The sequence below is a fragment of the Leptinotarsa decemlineata genome, unplaced genomic scaffold, assembly GCF_025532065.1.
Source record: "Leptinotarsa decemlineata unplaced genomic scaffold, Ldec_3_MD MMD2_tig00026299_RagTag_RagTag, whole genome shotgun sequence".
Lineage (NCBI taxonomy): Eukaryota > Metazoa > Arthropoda > Insecta > Coleoptera > Chrysomelidae > Leptinotarsa > Leptinotarsa decemlineata.
In genome coordinates, this window is record NW_027412676.1 from 8,572,469 (window position 1) to 8,587,130 (window position 14,662).

The 14,662-nt window shown below is 31.8% G+C and overlaps 1 protein-coding gene across 3 annotated transcripts in view; it reads left to right on the top strand.

The window, feature by feature from the left end:
* The first annotated feature begins 3,772 nt into the window (after nucleotides 1-3,772).
* LOC111515647 (protein VAC14 homolog) overlaps nucleotides 3,773-14,662 on the top strand; it is a 28,334-nt gene continuing 17,444 nt past the window's right edge. The window contains exons 1-10 of one of the 3 annotated variants that reach the window (XM_074180514.1): nucleotides 3,773-4,011; nucleotides 4,072-4,222; nucleotides 4,342-4,572; nucleotides 5,314-5,655; nucleotides 9,449-9,572; nucleotides 13,155-13,259; nucleotides 13,330-13,472; nucleotides 13,531-13,669; nucleotides 13,938-14,034; nucleotides 14,091-14,265. In XM_074180514.1, the coding sequence (XP_074036615.1) occupies nucleotides 3,911-4,011; nucleotides 4,072-4,222; nucleotides 4,342-4,572; nucleotides 5,314-5,655; nucleotides 9,449-9,572; nucleotides 13,155-13,259; nucleotides 13,330-13,472; nucleotides 13,531-13,669; nucleotides 13,938-14,034; nucleotides 14,091-14,265 (1,608 nt within the window). In that variant the 5' untranslated portion in view covers nucleotides 3,773-3,910. The remainder of the gene's footprint in view (nucleotides 4,012-4,071; nucleotides 4,223-4,341; nucleotides 4,573-5,313; nucleotides 5,656-9,448; nucleotides 9,573-13,154; nucleotides 13,260-13,329; nucleotides 13,473-13,530; nucleotides 13,670-13,937; nucleotides 14,035-14,090; nucleotides 14,266-14,662) is intronic. The other 2 variants (XM_074180512.1, XM_074180513.1) reach the window with 2 other exon arrangements.

The following is a 14,662-nucleotide window of genomic DNA, read 5'->3' on the forward strand; positions in this document are numbered from 1 at the left end:
ATTCCGTACAGTCCATTTCGTCTTGTGTTTGTAAATCTTTTGCTGGAAAAATCTTCACTTGTTCACTTTGTAGTAATCGTTCAAGAGGTAGCGAAAACTTATGTGAATTTCTGGAACTTCATCTAGCTTTTCCTAATATGACTAATAACCAGTCCGTGCAAATCTTATTGTTAAATCATCTGAAAATGTAATTTTTAACAGGTGATGATCGACTGTATTGTTAAACATGCGCCAAACTAACTGACTGTTATAAGGAAACAAGTATAGAGCTGAGGCACCAGTCAATCTGATGATCTTCAAACAAGACTCAACCTCTGACGGAAGTAAGAAACTCTTTGGAAGGTTCGAAATAGATGAACATTCCAATCTAGCAGACCACTATCATGATATTCATGCAGTCATTGTTCATTGTGGTTCTGGCGTTGAATTTGGTCATTATTACGCCTTGGTCAAAGACGTCTTCTATAAGAGAGAGGACATTGGTAGATCAAGATCTTCAGATGTTGTGGTGCTGCAGGTTTTTCCGGGTTTTCCTGCAGCTCAAAAAGCAAATGCGCTACTGGAATCAATGAAGTCGCCCCGGAGCGCCAATTAATTTCTATTGTTGTTTTTATTTTTATCGTTGTTTTAATGAAAAAATATTTTTATTCTTCAAAATAATTGTATTATATAATAAATTAATCAAATATATGTTCCAAAAATTATTACTTCCTAACCACTACTAACCAGAATTTTTGACGGCTGTTACGTGAAAACTTTGTGAAAATATGTTATTTTCAGTTATTTTTTAAACAAAACGTTCGTGTTCGTGATTCTGTCATTAGCTTAATTTTATATTTGATAACTGAAAACCATACACTGTGACCATACATTTTCCAATTGATTGATCTTATAATATTCGAACTGAATATTGAAGTTGGCTGTTCTTTCTCAAGAGTTACTACTTTTAATTTCTGATAAATCGTCGGAGGAAGATGAGAAAAGATGGTTCCTATATAACATTGAAGAATTTCATGAGCTGTCGATAAAAATATCTTCAGTTTCCTTTACTCCAGTCCGTTGTTATCTGCGTTCAATGAAACAAATAAATGGGATTGTAAAAAAGGATGATTACCCGAGTTTTTTTTGAGATTATGAGTTGACTACAGGTTCTTGTTATCTAAGAATATATGCACATTTTAATGTAAAAAAGGACATCAGTTCCTCATTATAAATGTGTATTTTCCATCTATTATATTTTTTTTCGAATCCATTGGCCCAGGACCAATCAAACTTCAGCTAAAGATGCCAAAAAATTGAATTTAGTGTACAAAAAGAAACAAGTGGTCTTTCAATATTGTTAGTTCCAAAGTAAACTGAGTTATTGCTTATTAGGTTTACTAGGTATTTATATGTCTTTTTGGTAACTGTATAGGCAAAACAAATTGTTCAACTTTTCTTATCGAAAATAGTGCACTGTTTAGTAAATCACATAACTAAAGATTGTTTTCAGAAATTGAATAAAAATTGTTTGTGCTAAGTAGGTATGATAAAAATATTTTTGAAAGATATTTTTGGTGGAAAGTTCAATGTTTCTTGCTGTTCGGTATTTAACCTGGCACAATTTGTAAAATAAAAAGAGAATTACTAAAGTATAATAAAGGGCAAATTGAACAGTTTACGGTTCACGAAAAGTTACTGCTTACTATAAACCACCGTGGTTTTGTCCATAGAAGTGCAATTGTGTATTCATCTACTCTTCTTTGATACCGTTGCCAAACGGTTTGTTTAACCTCCATCTATTTTAGACAAAAATAAATGATTATACTTTAAAATAAAAAAAAAACAGGGCACAATGAATGAAAAATTCAATCACACATTCATTTATAAGAAAACAATGTCTAGAAAAAATCATAAACAAACAATAAAATATCAGATGTGCGTTGCGGTGGATGTGACACTTCGAAATATAAGAAAATGTAAGGGTAAGATTAGATTGTTTTTGACATGAAGTAGAATGCCAGTTGTAAATCAGCATTAGTGGTAAATTAAAAAGGGTATATTTTCAGGAGAAATTAGTTTTGGGTAAAAATCTTTTTGGCTTTCTACTTCTCCTCCATAAAAAAATATTGAAAAAGATGTGAAGAATAGCTGCATTGGTGCGGTTTAAGTGACTTTCTGTATATTTTTTATAAGGTAGGAAAACTTGATTAAGTACCATATGAAGAGCACAGCTCTTTTCTATTTCAATGTTATTTTACACTATTTCTGTTCTTTTGATCATTTTAAAACTTCCCTATAACCTGATTTTGGTTATTCTCGGCCGATATTGGATGGAATTGGCCGATATTTGATGAAAATACATAAAGTATTTGGAAAATACTTTATTGTGACATTTTCATGTTTAGTTTAGTTCATGAAATCATTGATTTTCATCTTCCTTTTTCAAGGTCATGGCAAAGTCCGATCTATCGTTCGATTGAGCATCAAGTTGTTCGGGTCACAGATTACAGGATTGTGTTGTAATATTTAAAATCAAAATGTAATCTGTGATCGAGTGTCAAATAGGCAAATCGAATACCAGAGGTATTTTCTGGCGTTTAATCGTATTCGAGCGTGTATTCGCCAGAATGGAATGATTCAATTTGTGTCAGATGTCAAATTCAATAATAAAAAAACAAACTTCTCAATTTTTTCTAATGTCAATTATAATCGGATTTGTGCAAGTAATACTCCTCCAGCTTCATTTTATACATCCTTACAACGTATTTAATGAAAAGTTTTCAGCACTTAATCAACTATAACGATCAAAATAAAGCAGACATTGACAACTGACGTAGCATTTGAATGTCAAATTCCGTTTCAAAACCAACCTCACGCTAGTTTTGAATCATTAGTAATACGCATCGACATAACCTTAATCGTTATGTCGGTGGTAATACGTATCAAATCATAGTTGATGAGACGTCATCGTTTCAACGCCAGAATGAATGTCTTTGAATCACAGACGAATACGTTTTGAATACATCAGCGCCAGAAAACGCCTTAAGGCTAGTTCATGTTGGAACGAACATCGCATGAAAAGTGCGATTTAAAATGGCGTCGTGTTTATCGTAAAAAAGTTGAGAAAATTGAACTTTCTTGCGATTTCTGCAAAATGTTATACGTCAACATACAAAGTAGTTATATTGCTTTAACTCTCGTTTTTTAAGCACATACATTGAAATTGAATCCGAAATGGACGAATGTGTCAGGTTGTTCAAATTATATCAACTTACCGTAAAAAGTTTCCCGTCTTTATAGTGGGAAATATTTTCAAAAATAGAAGAAAATATGAAGAATATCACAATCTTGTGGCTGGAATAAATGAGAATTAGTGATCCAGAGAAATATTTCAACTATTTCAGGCTCACTCTCTCATTATTCAATAAATTATTGAATTTGGTTGGCCCCTCATTAAAGAAAACTCATTTTGCAAAAGAACCCCTCGCCCCTGCAGGCAGTAACGTTAAGATAAGTGGTTTGAGGACCTGCTTCTATTAAACAAAACTTGAGAAAATTGTTAGTCCTATATTCTGATATGATGGGGTCTGGTCTTAAAAGTCGTAATTCGTATGTCATCATTCAGGTTCATGTAATAAAATTTAAAATTCAACAGTGAAATACCTAGATACTGCCCGCTTCAACATGAACAGGGTATTTTGACAATTGAGGCAAATTTGCGGAACCGCAATCGTTCTAATATGAACTCGCCTTTAGATGAACAGGTTGTCAAACTTCAAATAGGTTGTCAGACTTCAACTGGTTGTCAAACGTCAAATAGGTTTTAAATTTTCAATTTTTAGACATTACATATTACATTAAGATTTCGTAGGGTTAGATTATAATAAATAATATTTGGAAAGGGTTTATGTACATACTTAAGTTTTAAATGTCCGAAAAAGATTATGCCCCGCTCAGTACGGCATGTGTCCGAGCTTTACATGACAAATTGTATGACAGGCGTAAAACTGCTGCTTTAGAAATTGAGAAGTACCTATAAAAATGATTACATGTGTATTGTCTGATAAAACATGCTTTTCATTTTTTTAGGATGGTAAAAGAATTTTCCGCTGTTAATAATACTGGTCAAATTAAAAGGCTCTTGAAGGTGTTAGGGCAAGATTTCTCCCTATCACAAAATCCACATGCAAGAAAAGGGGGCCTAATTGGACTGGCAGCAATAGCGATTGCCTTAGGGAAGGTATATAGCTCATACATATGTTTTTCTATTTGAATTCAAAATATATTTTTGGACTCGTATTTTCAATTAGGAATGATTTGAATTTTCACTACCAAATGATTTTCTCAATTTTTCATCAGGATACAGAGCTTTATGCTGACGAATTGATCAAGCCGATTCTGGGATGTATGGCAGATCAAGATCTGAGAGTTCGATATTATGCTTGTGAATCATTATACAATGTAGTTAAGGTCTCTCGAGGAGCAGTTCTACCACACTTTTCTGCAATATTCAATGCCTTAAGTAAAATTGCAACTGATCCTGATCAGAATGTCAAAAATGCATCTGAACTACTCGATCGTCTTCTGAAGGTATGCACTCTCAAATATATATTATGAATCATGAACACCTCTGAATCAGTCAATCAAAAATCATAGAATCCTTCTTTCAGCCTATATGTGAAAAAAGGGCTCTAAAGTCTCGAAACAGCCAAATTCAGTAACTAAATAAACGTTGAATCTAAACTTGAACCAAATGGCAATTTATATTCTACTGTTTTAAACTATTGTTTTTCGAAGATATGAACAGTACCACCCAATTTATGTTTATGACAATATCTGAATACTATGACTAGAGATCTTCCTTTTGGATGGGATTATCAATTTTTCTGTCTTTCTTGAAATTATTTAATCATAATTAAGTTTATGTTTTTGTAATCTATATTTTGAAAAAAAAAACGTTTTTTTTTACCCACATTATTTGTTGTTTTGAGGTCTGCATAAGATAGATAGATAGATAAGTTTGAATTTAATCATGAAACTTCCAAATTGAAAAATATTGGTTTGTTGAAGAAGAATAATTTAATATTTTGGCTTTAGTCCCTACTAAAATTAAATATTCCTTTCTATTCAAGAGAAAATAGAAAACAAAATCTAATTGAACTGCTGGTGAATGTAGACCAGGGTTTTTTCGTCAAATAAAAAATCTAACTATTCTCTGACGATAATAAAAGAGCACTAAGAAAGTTACTGTATAATCAATTAACTTTCATAGTGAATTTTGTAGTGAAGTGTTAGCACATTTTTATCTTTCTTAAATTTTTTTTCTTTCAGGATATTGTTGTTGAAAGTGCTTCATTTGATTTAGATGGCTTTATTCCTCTGTTGAGAGAAAGAATTTATACGAAAAATGCTTTTTCAAGACAATTCATCATCTCATGGATATCAGTTTTGAATACAGAGCCAGGTTTAGACTTGATAAATTATTTGCCAGAAATTTTAGATGGTTTGTTTAGGATTCTAGATGATACCAGTTTAGAAGTGAAAAAAATGTGTGAAACAACTCTGGGTGAATTTTTGAGAAGCGTGAAGAGTGATCCCTCCAGAGTTGACTTTGGAGCTATGATCAATATATTGATTAATCATGCTCAGGAGAAAAGTGATGATTTAGTACAGGTATGCATGTTATTTTTCATATCCAACAGAAACATTTCTTCCATATACCAGAGAGATGATCTGAGATTAGATATATTTCTGTAATTTTTTTAGTATTATTATCGACGATTCAACACAAACATGGGTTGTTCAAAAAATAAGGTATATGTTCAAATTTTGTGGACTTCGTACATTCAATTGGCGATTTTTTTATGTTGGTATACTCGTCTCGAACATATGTTCACAATTTCAGCTGTTTAGCATGTTTTGTTTGTTGGTGAGAGGCATGAAAGTTAGAAATGTTTTGCGTGTTTGGCAATTTTCTGCTATCGAAAAAAATTTATCAAAGAATTTGCATAAAATTTTGTGTAAAAAATGAAATTAAGTGCTCAAAAACACTTGATTGTACTCTTAGTCAGAAAAATGTTTACAAGTGGTACACGCTTTTCATAGAAGATCAAGAAGATATGAATGTTGACGCTCGCCCCACTGGATGCCCCAAGATATCAACAACTGATGAAAGTGTTGAGAATGTGAAGAAAATTGTTATGTAGAATCGTCGAATCCCTATTAGAGATGTTGCTAAATATGTCTGCATATGGTTTGGCTCATGCCAAGAAATTTTTTTGGAAATTTTGGGCAGCAAAGTTCATTTAAAAATTACTGAATTTTATTTAAAAAAAAAGATGCATGAGCATCGCCCAGGAATTGTTGAATGACGTCAATGGCGTCCAAATTTTCTTAAAAGGGGCATAATTGGTGACGAATTATGGGTATATGGTTATGACATCGAAACCAAAGTCCAGTCATCATAATGGAAAAACCCAAGAAATCCAAAACCAAAAAAACACGCAAAGTTTGAACAAATGTCAAGGTTTTGCTTACTCTTTTCTTCAATTTCCGTGGCGTAGTGCATTAGGAGTTCTTGCTGCATGGTTGTATGGTCAATAAGTAGTATTATCTTAAAAGTTATGCTCCGTTTGCGAGAAGCAATATGAAGAAAACGTAGAATGCTTGTAAAGGTCCTGGCCCTGGTGGTACTCCTCCATCATTATTGAAGCACTGTAGCTTTGTCCTTGCACGGCCTTTACACTTTATCTTCAACAACTGTATTAAATAGAGCATTTTCCAGACTTCTGGAAATATAGTTTTGTAACTCCTTTTGAAAGTAGCATTCCCTAAATTCAAGATTTTATTATTAGTAAACACCTGACTCTGACACTGATCTTAGATCCATTACTTAATAATCAACAATTTGGATTTTGCTCAGGGAAGTTGCCTGAGTTCATTAAGTCAACCATACTCGTTTATTACAAAAAACTTGAACACATAAGAATTTTTGTTTGAAGGTGGTTGACAATGGAAGTCCAAACTGATGGGAATTTATAGCAGCCTCTTATCTTGTGAACAAAGTTATCTCACTAATCGGATACAAATAACTCTGGTTAACGGATTTAAATTTTCTGGAAGTTTAGTAACATCCTGTGTTCCAATAATTCCATTTGGGACCATTGCTGTTCAATGTTTTCATAGACTATATTCAGTACTTACTGCTTTTCTAATGCAGAAGTTCTAAGCTTCGCAGATGATTTGAAAATTTACAAGAAAATCGATTCACCGAATGACTGTAGAACTCCAGAGCAAACTGAGCCAACTATTCAGTTGGTGTTTTGACAATAGTATGGAACTCAATATACGTAAATGCCATTCCATAATTTTTAACCGTAAATGTATCCTCTTAACGTACTCTTATACCATTAATCTAGTTCCGCTCATTAATGTTACAGAAATGAAAGACTTGGGTTTTACTCCTAGACAGCTCACTTTCATTTCAGACCCACATGTTAGCCACTGTTAATAAGTATCTCAAAATGATAGGCTTCCTAAGAAGATGCACTTCGGATTTCACTTTATCCATAATTACTCCTGAGAACTACATATATAAGTATCCTCGACTACATTCCCTCATAGATCTAGTAACACTACATATAAGAAGGGATACTAAAGACTCGAAGATATTTTTTAAAATCATTTATGGAATTGTTCATTGTTCTTCATTGTTATCTAAGATCGGACTTTCAGCCTCTCCTGAGTTTACTAGAAATATAACAACATTTTCTCAACGGCAATGTAGAACAAATCAGTACCTTCATTCCTTTCTACCACGACTATAAATGTGGTGAATAAAGCGGACCTCGATTTCTTCACATCTGCATCAGAGTCTCAGTTTCAGACTTGCAAAGGAGGGTTCTGCAAGCAGCTTCATCAGACTGTCATTGGCATCGCTTTGGATTTTGCCAAACAAACATCGAACAGCTTCGAAGCTCAAAACCAAACAGTTGTTAGACTACAGTAGGAATGAATTACGATGTATAACATGCCTTCTCACAGGTCACTGTCGTCTGAATCATCCTATGCACAGACTCGGACTGTCGGAAGACAGTGTGTGTCGCCTGTTTGGAAAATGATGAAACAGATGAACATATACTTTGTGCCTGCCCCGTTGCGGACCGAATCAGGTTCAGAGTTTGGTAGAACCACAGTCTTACCATCTGACCTGAAAAATTACACATCATATAAACTAATCGGCTTCATCAAGAAGCTGGGTTAATTTGATCAAGTTTGAATAGGTGTGAACCACAATAAACCCTGGCGGGTTGCGGTTGAGGGTCGAATAGACCCATTCACTTCTGAGTATTGGGTATTGTGTGTAGCTATTTTTAATTTTGAAATTGTATTGATTGAAATGGGTCCTGAACCCGTGAATAAATAAAAACCGAATTGATGAGAAAGCTCAAGGCACAAGTGTATTATATCAAAGGGGAAATACTTTGATGGGGACAAAATAGAAATTAATTAATAAATAAATAAATATTTTTTTTGGGAAAAATTAAAGTTCATCTTATTTTTTGAACAAACAGCAAATATACTTAAGTATGTAGTGAATGTGAAAAGTAATGTTACTATTTTTTGTCTACTGTCTAAGAACAAATCAACAACTCTTGAAAATATCAACCTTTTACAATTGTATATCTTTCTACAACAAGCTACCAAATTTTAAGAAACATATCAATGACTATAACATATTCAAGAAACAAAAAGATATCTATCTAACGATTTACTATTTTATTTTATTAACATTTCTGTACCATTTCCTTATGTATACTATATACACATATTAATTTTAAATATTTATTCTATATCATCATTGTCCTATATGTATGTAATTCAAGGGTTGTATTTTAGCATATTTTATGACTTACTTCTTGTACGATGTACTTTATCTATGATCAAAGAAATACTACTATACTGATACAAAAATTTTGGCGAAATAAATTATTTGTACACCTGGAAATATGCATTCTTTTACATTCTAGTGTTTTAAAAAATGTTTTTGGGGGTTTATTGGTTGTTTGACCATGCTGAAGAGATTCAATTAAAGCACTGACCCCCTACAATCCTATATCTTTTGTCGCTATCATTCAAAAAAATACAAAGACAATAGAATGAAAAAATGCAGTTTTTGTTTTGAAGAGGAGAGTAGATGGAGTATTATTGTATTAAAAATTTCAATTAATAATCTGACAGAAAAAAGTTTTTTCCGAGTTTACAATTTTTCATTTGATAACAGAGAGGAATGAATATAAAAGTAGATTATATGGAGTGGAATTCCATCTGGGTTACATCTGAAAACCAGATCTATATTTATTGGAAACTGATCGTGATAACTCTGTATAATCAATAATTAATTGAAATTTTTTTGGTGTTTCAAACATACCATGTTCAAAATTTTTATATCTTTTTTTTGTTTTAGTTCACGGCAATAACTTGGATTAAAGAATTTGTCCAATTATCCGGACCAAAAATGTTTCCCTATATGTCAGGAATTTTTACAGCAGTTCTACCTTGTTTGGCATATGATACAGAGGCTCGGAGAAGTATCCTTCTTTTTTACACTTTTCTCATTCAGTCACTAACCATTAACTATAACAATGTTGTTTATGGTGCAAGAAATCAAATATGATTTTTATTTTTACATGCTTTACTCTCTTGGATAATATGTCTCATTTCAATCCAATTTGTGGATAGAAAAAAATTAATGCTTCATTCCTCGTGAGGTATTGAGTTATAATGTTAATTGAAAGGAGCAAGAGTCAAAATAGTGAATGGAAAAATAGGTAGAAATACAAGTTATCTAAACCTTATTTATCATATGAAGTTACAAAGAAGTGAGTTACTTTCAATATGAAAAACAAAGACAACTTTTTTTAATGCCATTTTGATGATATTTCTGATGTATTATATTCCACAAGATTGGTAGACCTCTATTGGAATAACATGTGGTATGAAGTTTAGGAGTATTGTTATATGTAAATGTGGATTGGATAATAATAATAATAATAATTTATTTCCAAAAACATGATTTTGTGATAAAATAAATGTATGGTATAGTCGAAGTAAACGATATTGTGCATACTTAAAGTTGGCGGCACTCTCAAAGGCCAAAATACCAATACATAGAAATGAACTGGCTGCGAACTAATCCACGTGGACCGTAGAATTGGCGGTTCATATTGGATAATTTTTACTAATCGAGTTTTATGATTGTCTGAAGAGTCATAAAATTAAATTTGAAGTCATGTTACGTTGACGAATAGAAATCAGGGAATGCGGGGATGGTTATCGTCGTCGTGTTCAGACCAGGAACTGATCGCAATTTTAGTGTTGAAATTCGATATTGGTGCAGTTATAATTACTCAAAATTTCTGTTATCTGTTTAAAATTTGGCATCCTTGGACAAGTAGTAATAGTAATAACGAGTGTGATAATAACGCAGAATTTTTCCAGTGTAGTGATTCCAATAGCGATGGTGAACAATGCGAAAAAGAGATACCAGTGAATAAGATTCTAATGCATTTGAATATTGAAACACAGAGAGTATGTTTCAATGTATATAAGAATCTATATCTCAAGTTTGGTTTCGAGGGAAACAAACTATTACAAGCAACATCAGATTTGACCGAAATTCCTTTCTCAACTGTACGTAAAATAGTCAAAAAAAAACGGTATGAACGCAAGACGCGATGTGATACAGGATTACCAAAATCTTCAGATGTTCATCTAATAAAATCATTGAAAAAAACAATATATGACTGTTACAAAAGCAATGAGAATACTACAACTGAAATCATAAGCATGAAATTGAATAGTTCCAACCATAACATGAAATTCAGAATTGGATAAAGAAACTAGGATTTAGATTTAAAATAATAAACAAACGTCAGGTAGTTTTGGAAAGCAGAAGAATAGTGGAATTGTGTAACAAATACTTAGAACAAATAACTAAATATAGACAAAAACAACGGCAAATTTTCTATTTGGGTGAAACTAGGTATGACACTCACGACACAGTTACGAAAAGGTGGACTGAGAGAATGTGTATGCCTATAACATGCTTGCAAACAAAGGATCGCGACTAATTGTGCATTGCGGTGGAAGTGAAGGATGGGTTCCAAATTCTTTGAAATTATGTGGAAAAAAACTTGAGAACTGCAATGTTGACTATCATAAGAACATGGAAGCTAATATTTTCGAGAAATGGTTTGAAAACACATTGATCCCAAATTTGGATCCGAAAAGTGTAATAGTTCTTAACAATGCTTCATATCATCTGCGACAGCTCATCAAAGTACCGAATAAAAATCTGAGGAAAGATGAAATACAAAGTAATACAGAGTATTACTGAAAAGTATGGACACACCATACTGAGACTTCCCCCCCTATTTTTGTGTTTTCAATCCCATCGAGTTGATTTGGGGAAAATTGAAACAAAGCATCAGGCGTAAAAATAACTTTCCAAAATTTGATAAGAAGGTAATAGAACTAATTAAAGAAGAAGTATCTAATATTACCGAGGAAGACTGGCAGAAAAGGATTAAAAAAGTAATTTTAGTTGAAAAAGACTATATGGAGATTGGACACTTCCATATTAATGGTGGAAATAAATTCATTATTGATTTGAATGACGACAGCAATAGTAAAACAGAGAATATGGATATATATATATATATATATATATATATATATATATATATATATATATATATAAATATATTATGTATATTATATAGTTATGGTGATTCTTATATAATCAGAAATTATTATTGAATAATGAAATTAGTTAGCTCCCTAACTATATTATTAAAGGGGAGCTGTTGGAAGGTAGGTTGCACTATATTGTTACTTGAACTATAAATATAACAGTTAACCCACAAAAAAAGGATATATTCTTGTGTGGAGTTATAAAGGAAACAATAATACAACTAGTGATTTTTTATATATCATAGAGTATATACAGACATACATATGTATACATATATGGATGAGTCATAATTCCAAATTGAAGAAGAAATGATCCCAGTGGAAAACTACTATTGATGCCTTATGAATCAGAGGAGATCCTCTCAGGCATATCAAGTGAAAATTTAATACTAGCTAGCACAATCCCTGTGGAGCAGGTACCTTCCATAAAAGAAAGTTCCCATATACTCACTTAAAAGTGGTTTGTCAAGTTTGAATGTTCTCAGAATGTTTTACTTTCATTTGATTTTTCTTTTCTCCAACATAAGTCAATATAAGAAATATATGTGTACCAGCAAATTGAAATGAGACATATATGAAATTTGAAATGATTGCATCGAAAATATATCAAATGAGTATTGCATTTCACTACCTAAATTTGTTTGATTTTTTACCATACTAATATTCCTTCCGAAATATATGACAGTCAAATTATTTTCCAATCAAATATCACAATGGAATGCCAGAATTCACAAAAGGCAAAATTTTGTTTTTTTAAACAAATGTAATGAAATTTGAGGCTGCAATGTAAATGTGGATCAATACCTGTAGTATTCTAAAACCCCGGTTGATTATTTCATTTTGGATTTGAAAAAAAATCATCTTCATTTCAGCTAAACAAATATATAATTTGTAACCTTGATTTCACTAATACTGTTATTTTGCAATAAGGACATACTCGTATATATGATAAATATATGTTTACTGATAAGAATCACCACTGTAGTAAAATTCAGTTTACTCTTGAAGTTGACCCAATATAACAAACACGTATAATATTTGAACGTGTGAAAATGAAAAATTTGTATTATTATATATGTAGAAAGTTGTTATCAAGTGAGTACACATTGAGTATTAATTATTTTGATATTTTTTTGGGGCAATGTCTCTTTTGTTTATTATTTTAGAGATAATGAATTTCTACTGTACATAGATAGTGTATTTATTTTTGTTTGCAGTCTGTACTAAACATAATTTTTCCTTAATGTTTTCATTATGAGGTAATCACTTGCATTATACTGCGTGTTGAAATAATAACATTCTTTATAACTGGAAAAAAGCTGGAAAGATTTTCATTTGATTGTCACTTTATTTGTACTCTTTTTGTTTCTTTTTCTTTTTTTGATTTGCCTGACTCTTATTTTTTTTCCTTAATACAGTGACAGACATAAAAGAAACTGCCACAGCTGTCAACTTTACATTGATGAAGCTAATTTCACTACAAGAGGACATTAGTAAAGAAGTCCATATTAGGCCATCTATAGGTATGTACATAGCTTGAAATAACAAATACTATCTAGAACATTCATTTATAAATTATATCATTATTTTCAGTAAACGAAGACCAGATTCAAAATGAACTGAATTTGTCTTCTGTGATGGACGTTCTTACTCAGTATTTAATGCACAGTTCTATACAAACAAAGGTAGCTGTTTTGAAATGGATATACGATTTATACACCAAACTTCCGAATAAAGTGAGAGCCCTTTTTTAGAAAGAATAAATCAGTATCTAATTACCTGATCAATTTTTAGATGGTTGAGTATATAGATATACTTTTCCCTGCCCTCCAAAAAACTTTATCAGATGAATCTGATCAAGTTGTCCAACAGTGTCTTGTTGTCATTGCAGAAGTTATTTCTTCACCCAAAACGACAAATTCTAGTGCCAACGGTAAGTAACGTTTGAAAAACATGAATGCCTGTTTTAAGCACTGATGGCATAAAGAAAACTCCTAAAAGTATTTTAATTGAAAAATGTATTCAAAAAACAATGCCTCATTTTGAAACAAAATCAATTTCAGAAGACTGGTTATTGTTTTTATTTATGACTTCTTGTTTTAGTTATTCAAGAATTGAAAAGTTCATTCTGTCTAACTGACAACATTAAATAATAATGATCTTTTCTCTATCCTTTAACTTTCTTTTTTTTTTACTTCTAGGTGACAATACATATTATTACAAATTCATGGTAAGTTTGCTCCTATCATTCAGTATTGACAAAAGACTGTTAGATGAGCGAGGATCTTTCATAATAAGGTCAGTTGTCACTTTTGTGTTACACATTCTTTGGAAAAAATACATTTATGTTTCAGGCAACTCTGTGTTTTACTTAATGCTGAAGATATTTATAAAACTCTTGCTCAAATTCTTGTGAAAGAAACTAATTTCAAGTTTGGAAGTCTCATGGTAGAACACCTTAATATGATTCTGTTGACATCATCAGAACTATATGATATGAGAAATAGATTGAAAGATTTAAAAACGGAGGTGAGTGTTTTTCATTTTGGAATACAGGGTGAGTCAACAAGATTCCCTCGGTCCATTGCTATCAGAGGAAACAATTTTTTGAACTGCTCAATTTTTTTTGCAGTCATATCGATAAATACTATCTTTTAAAATTATTTTCTCGCATACTGGGTGATTCAGCCGAGCGTGGCTAACCAAAGTTATATATTTTTCAAATAGAACTCCCAGTATATGAATACTTCATTCGATTCCATATTTTTTAGCTCTCTAAGGGCATTGCCAAGTTATTCTGAACAAACCTATTTTGCAGACAATATTTTTTTAGTTCACCACCCGCATGTCTACAGCAATTAAGGGTTTTTTTTTTAAGGAATAGTTAATCAACATCACTATGATAATTTCTGGAATCTCAACTTTC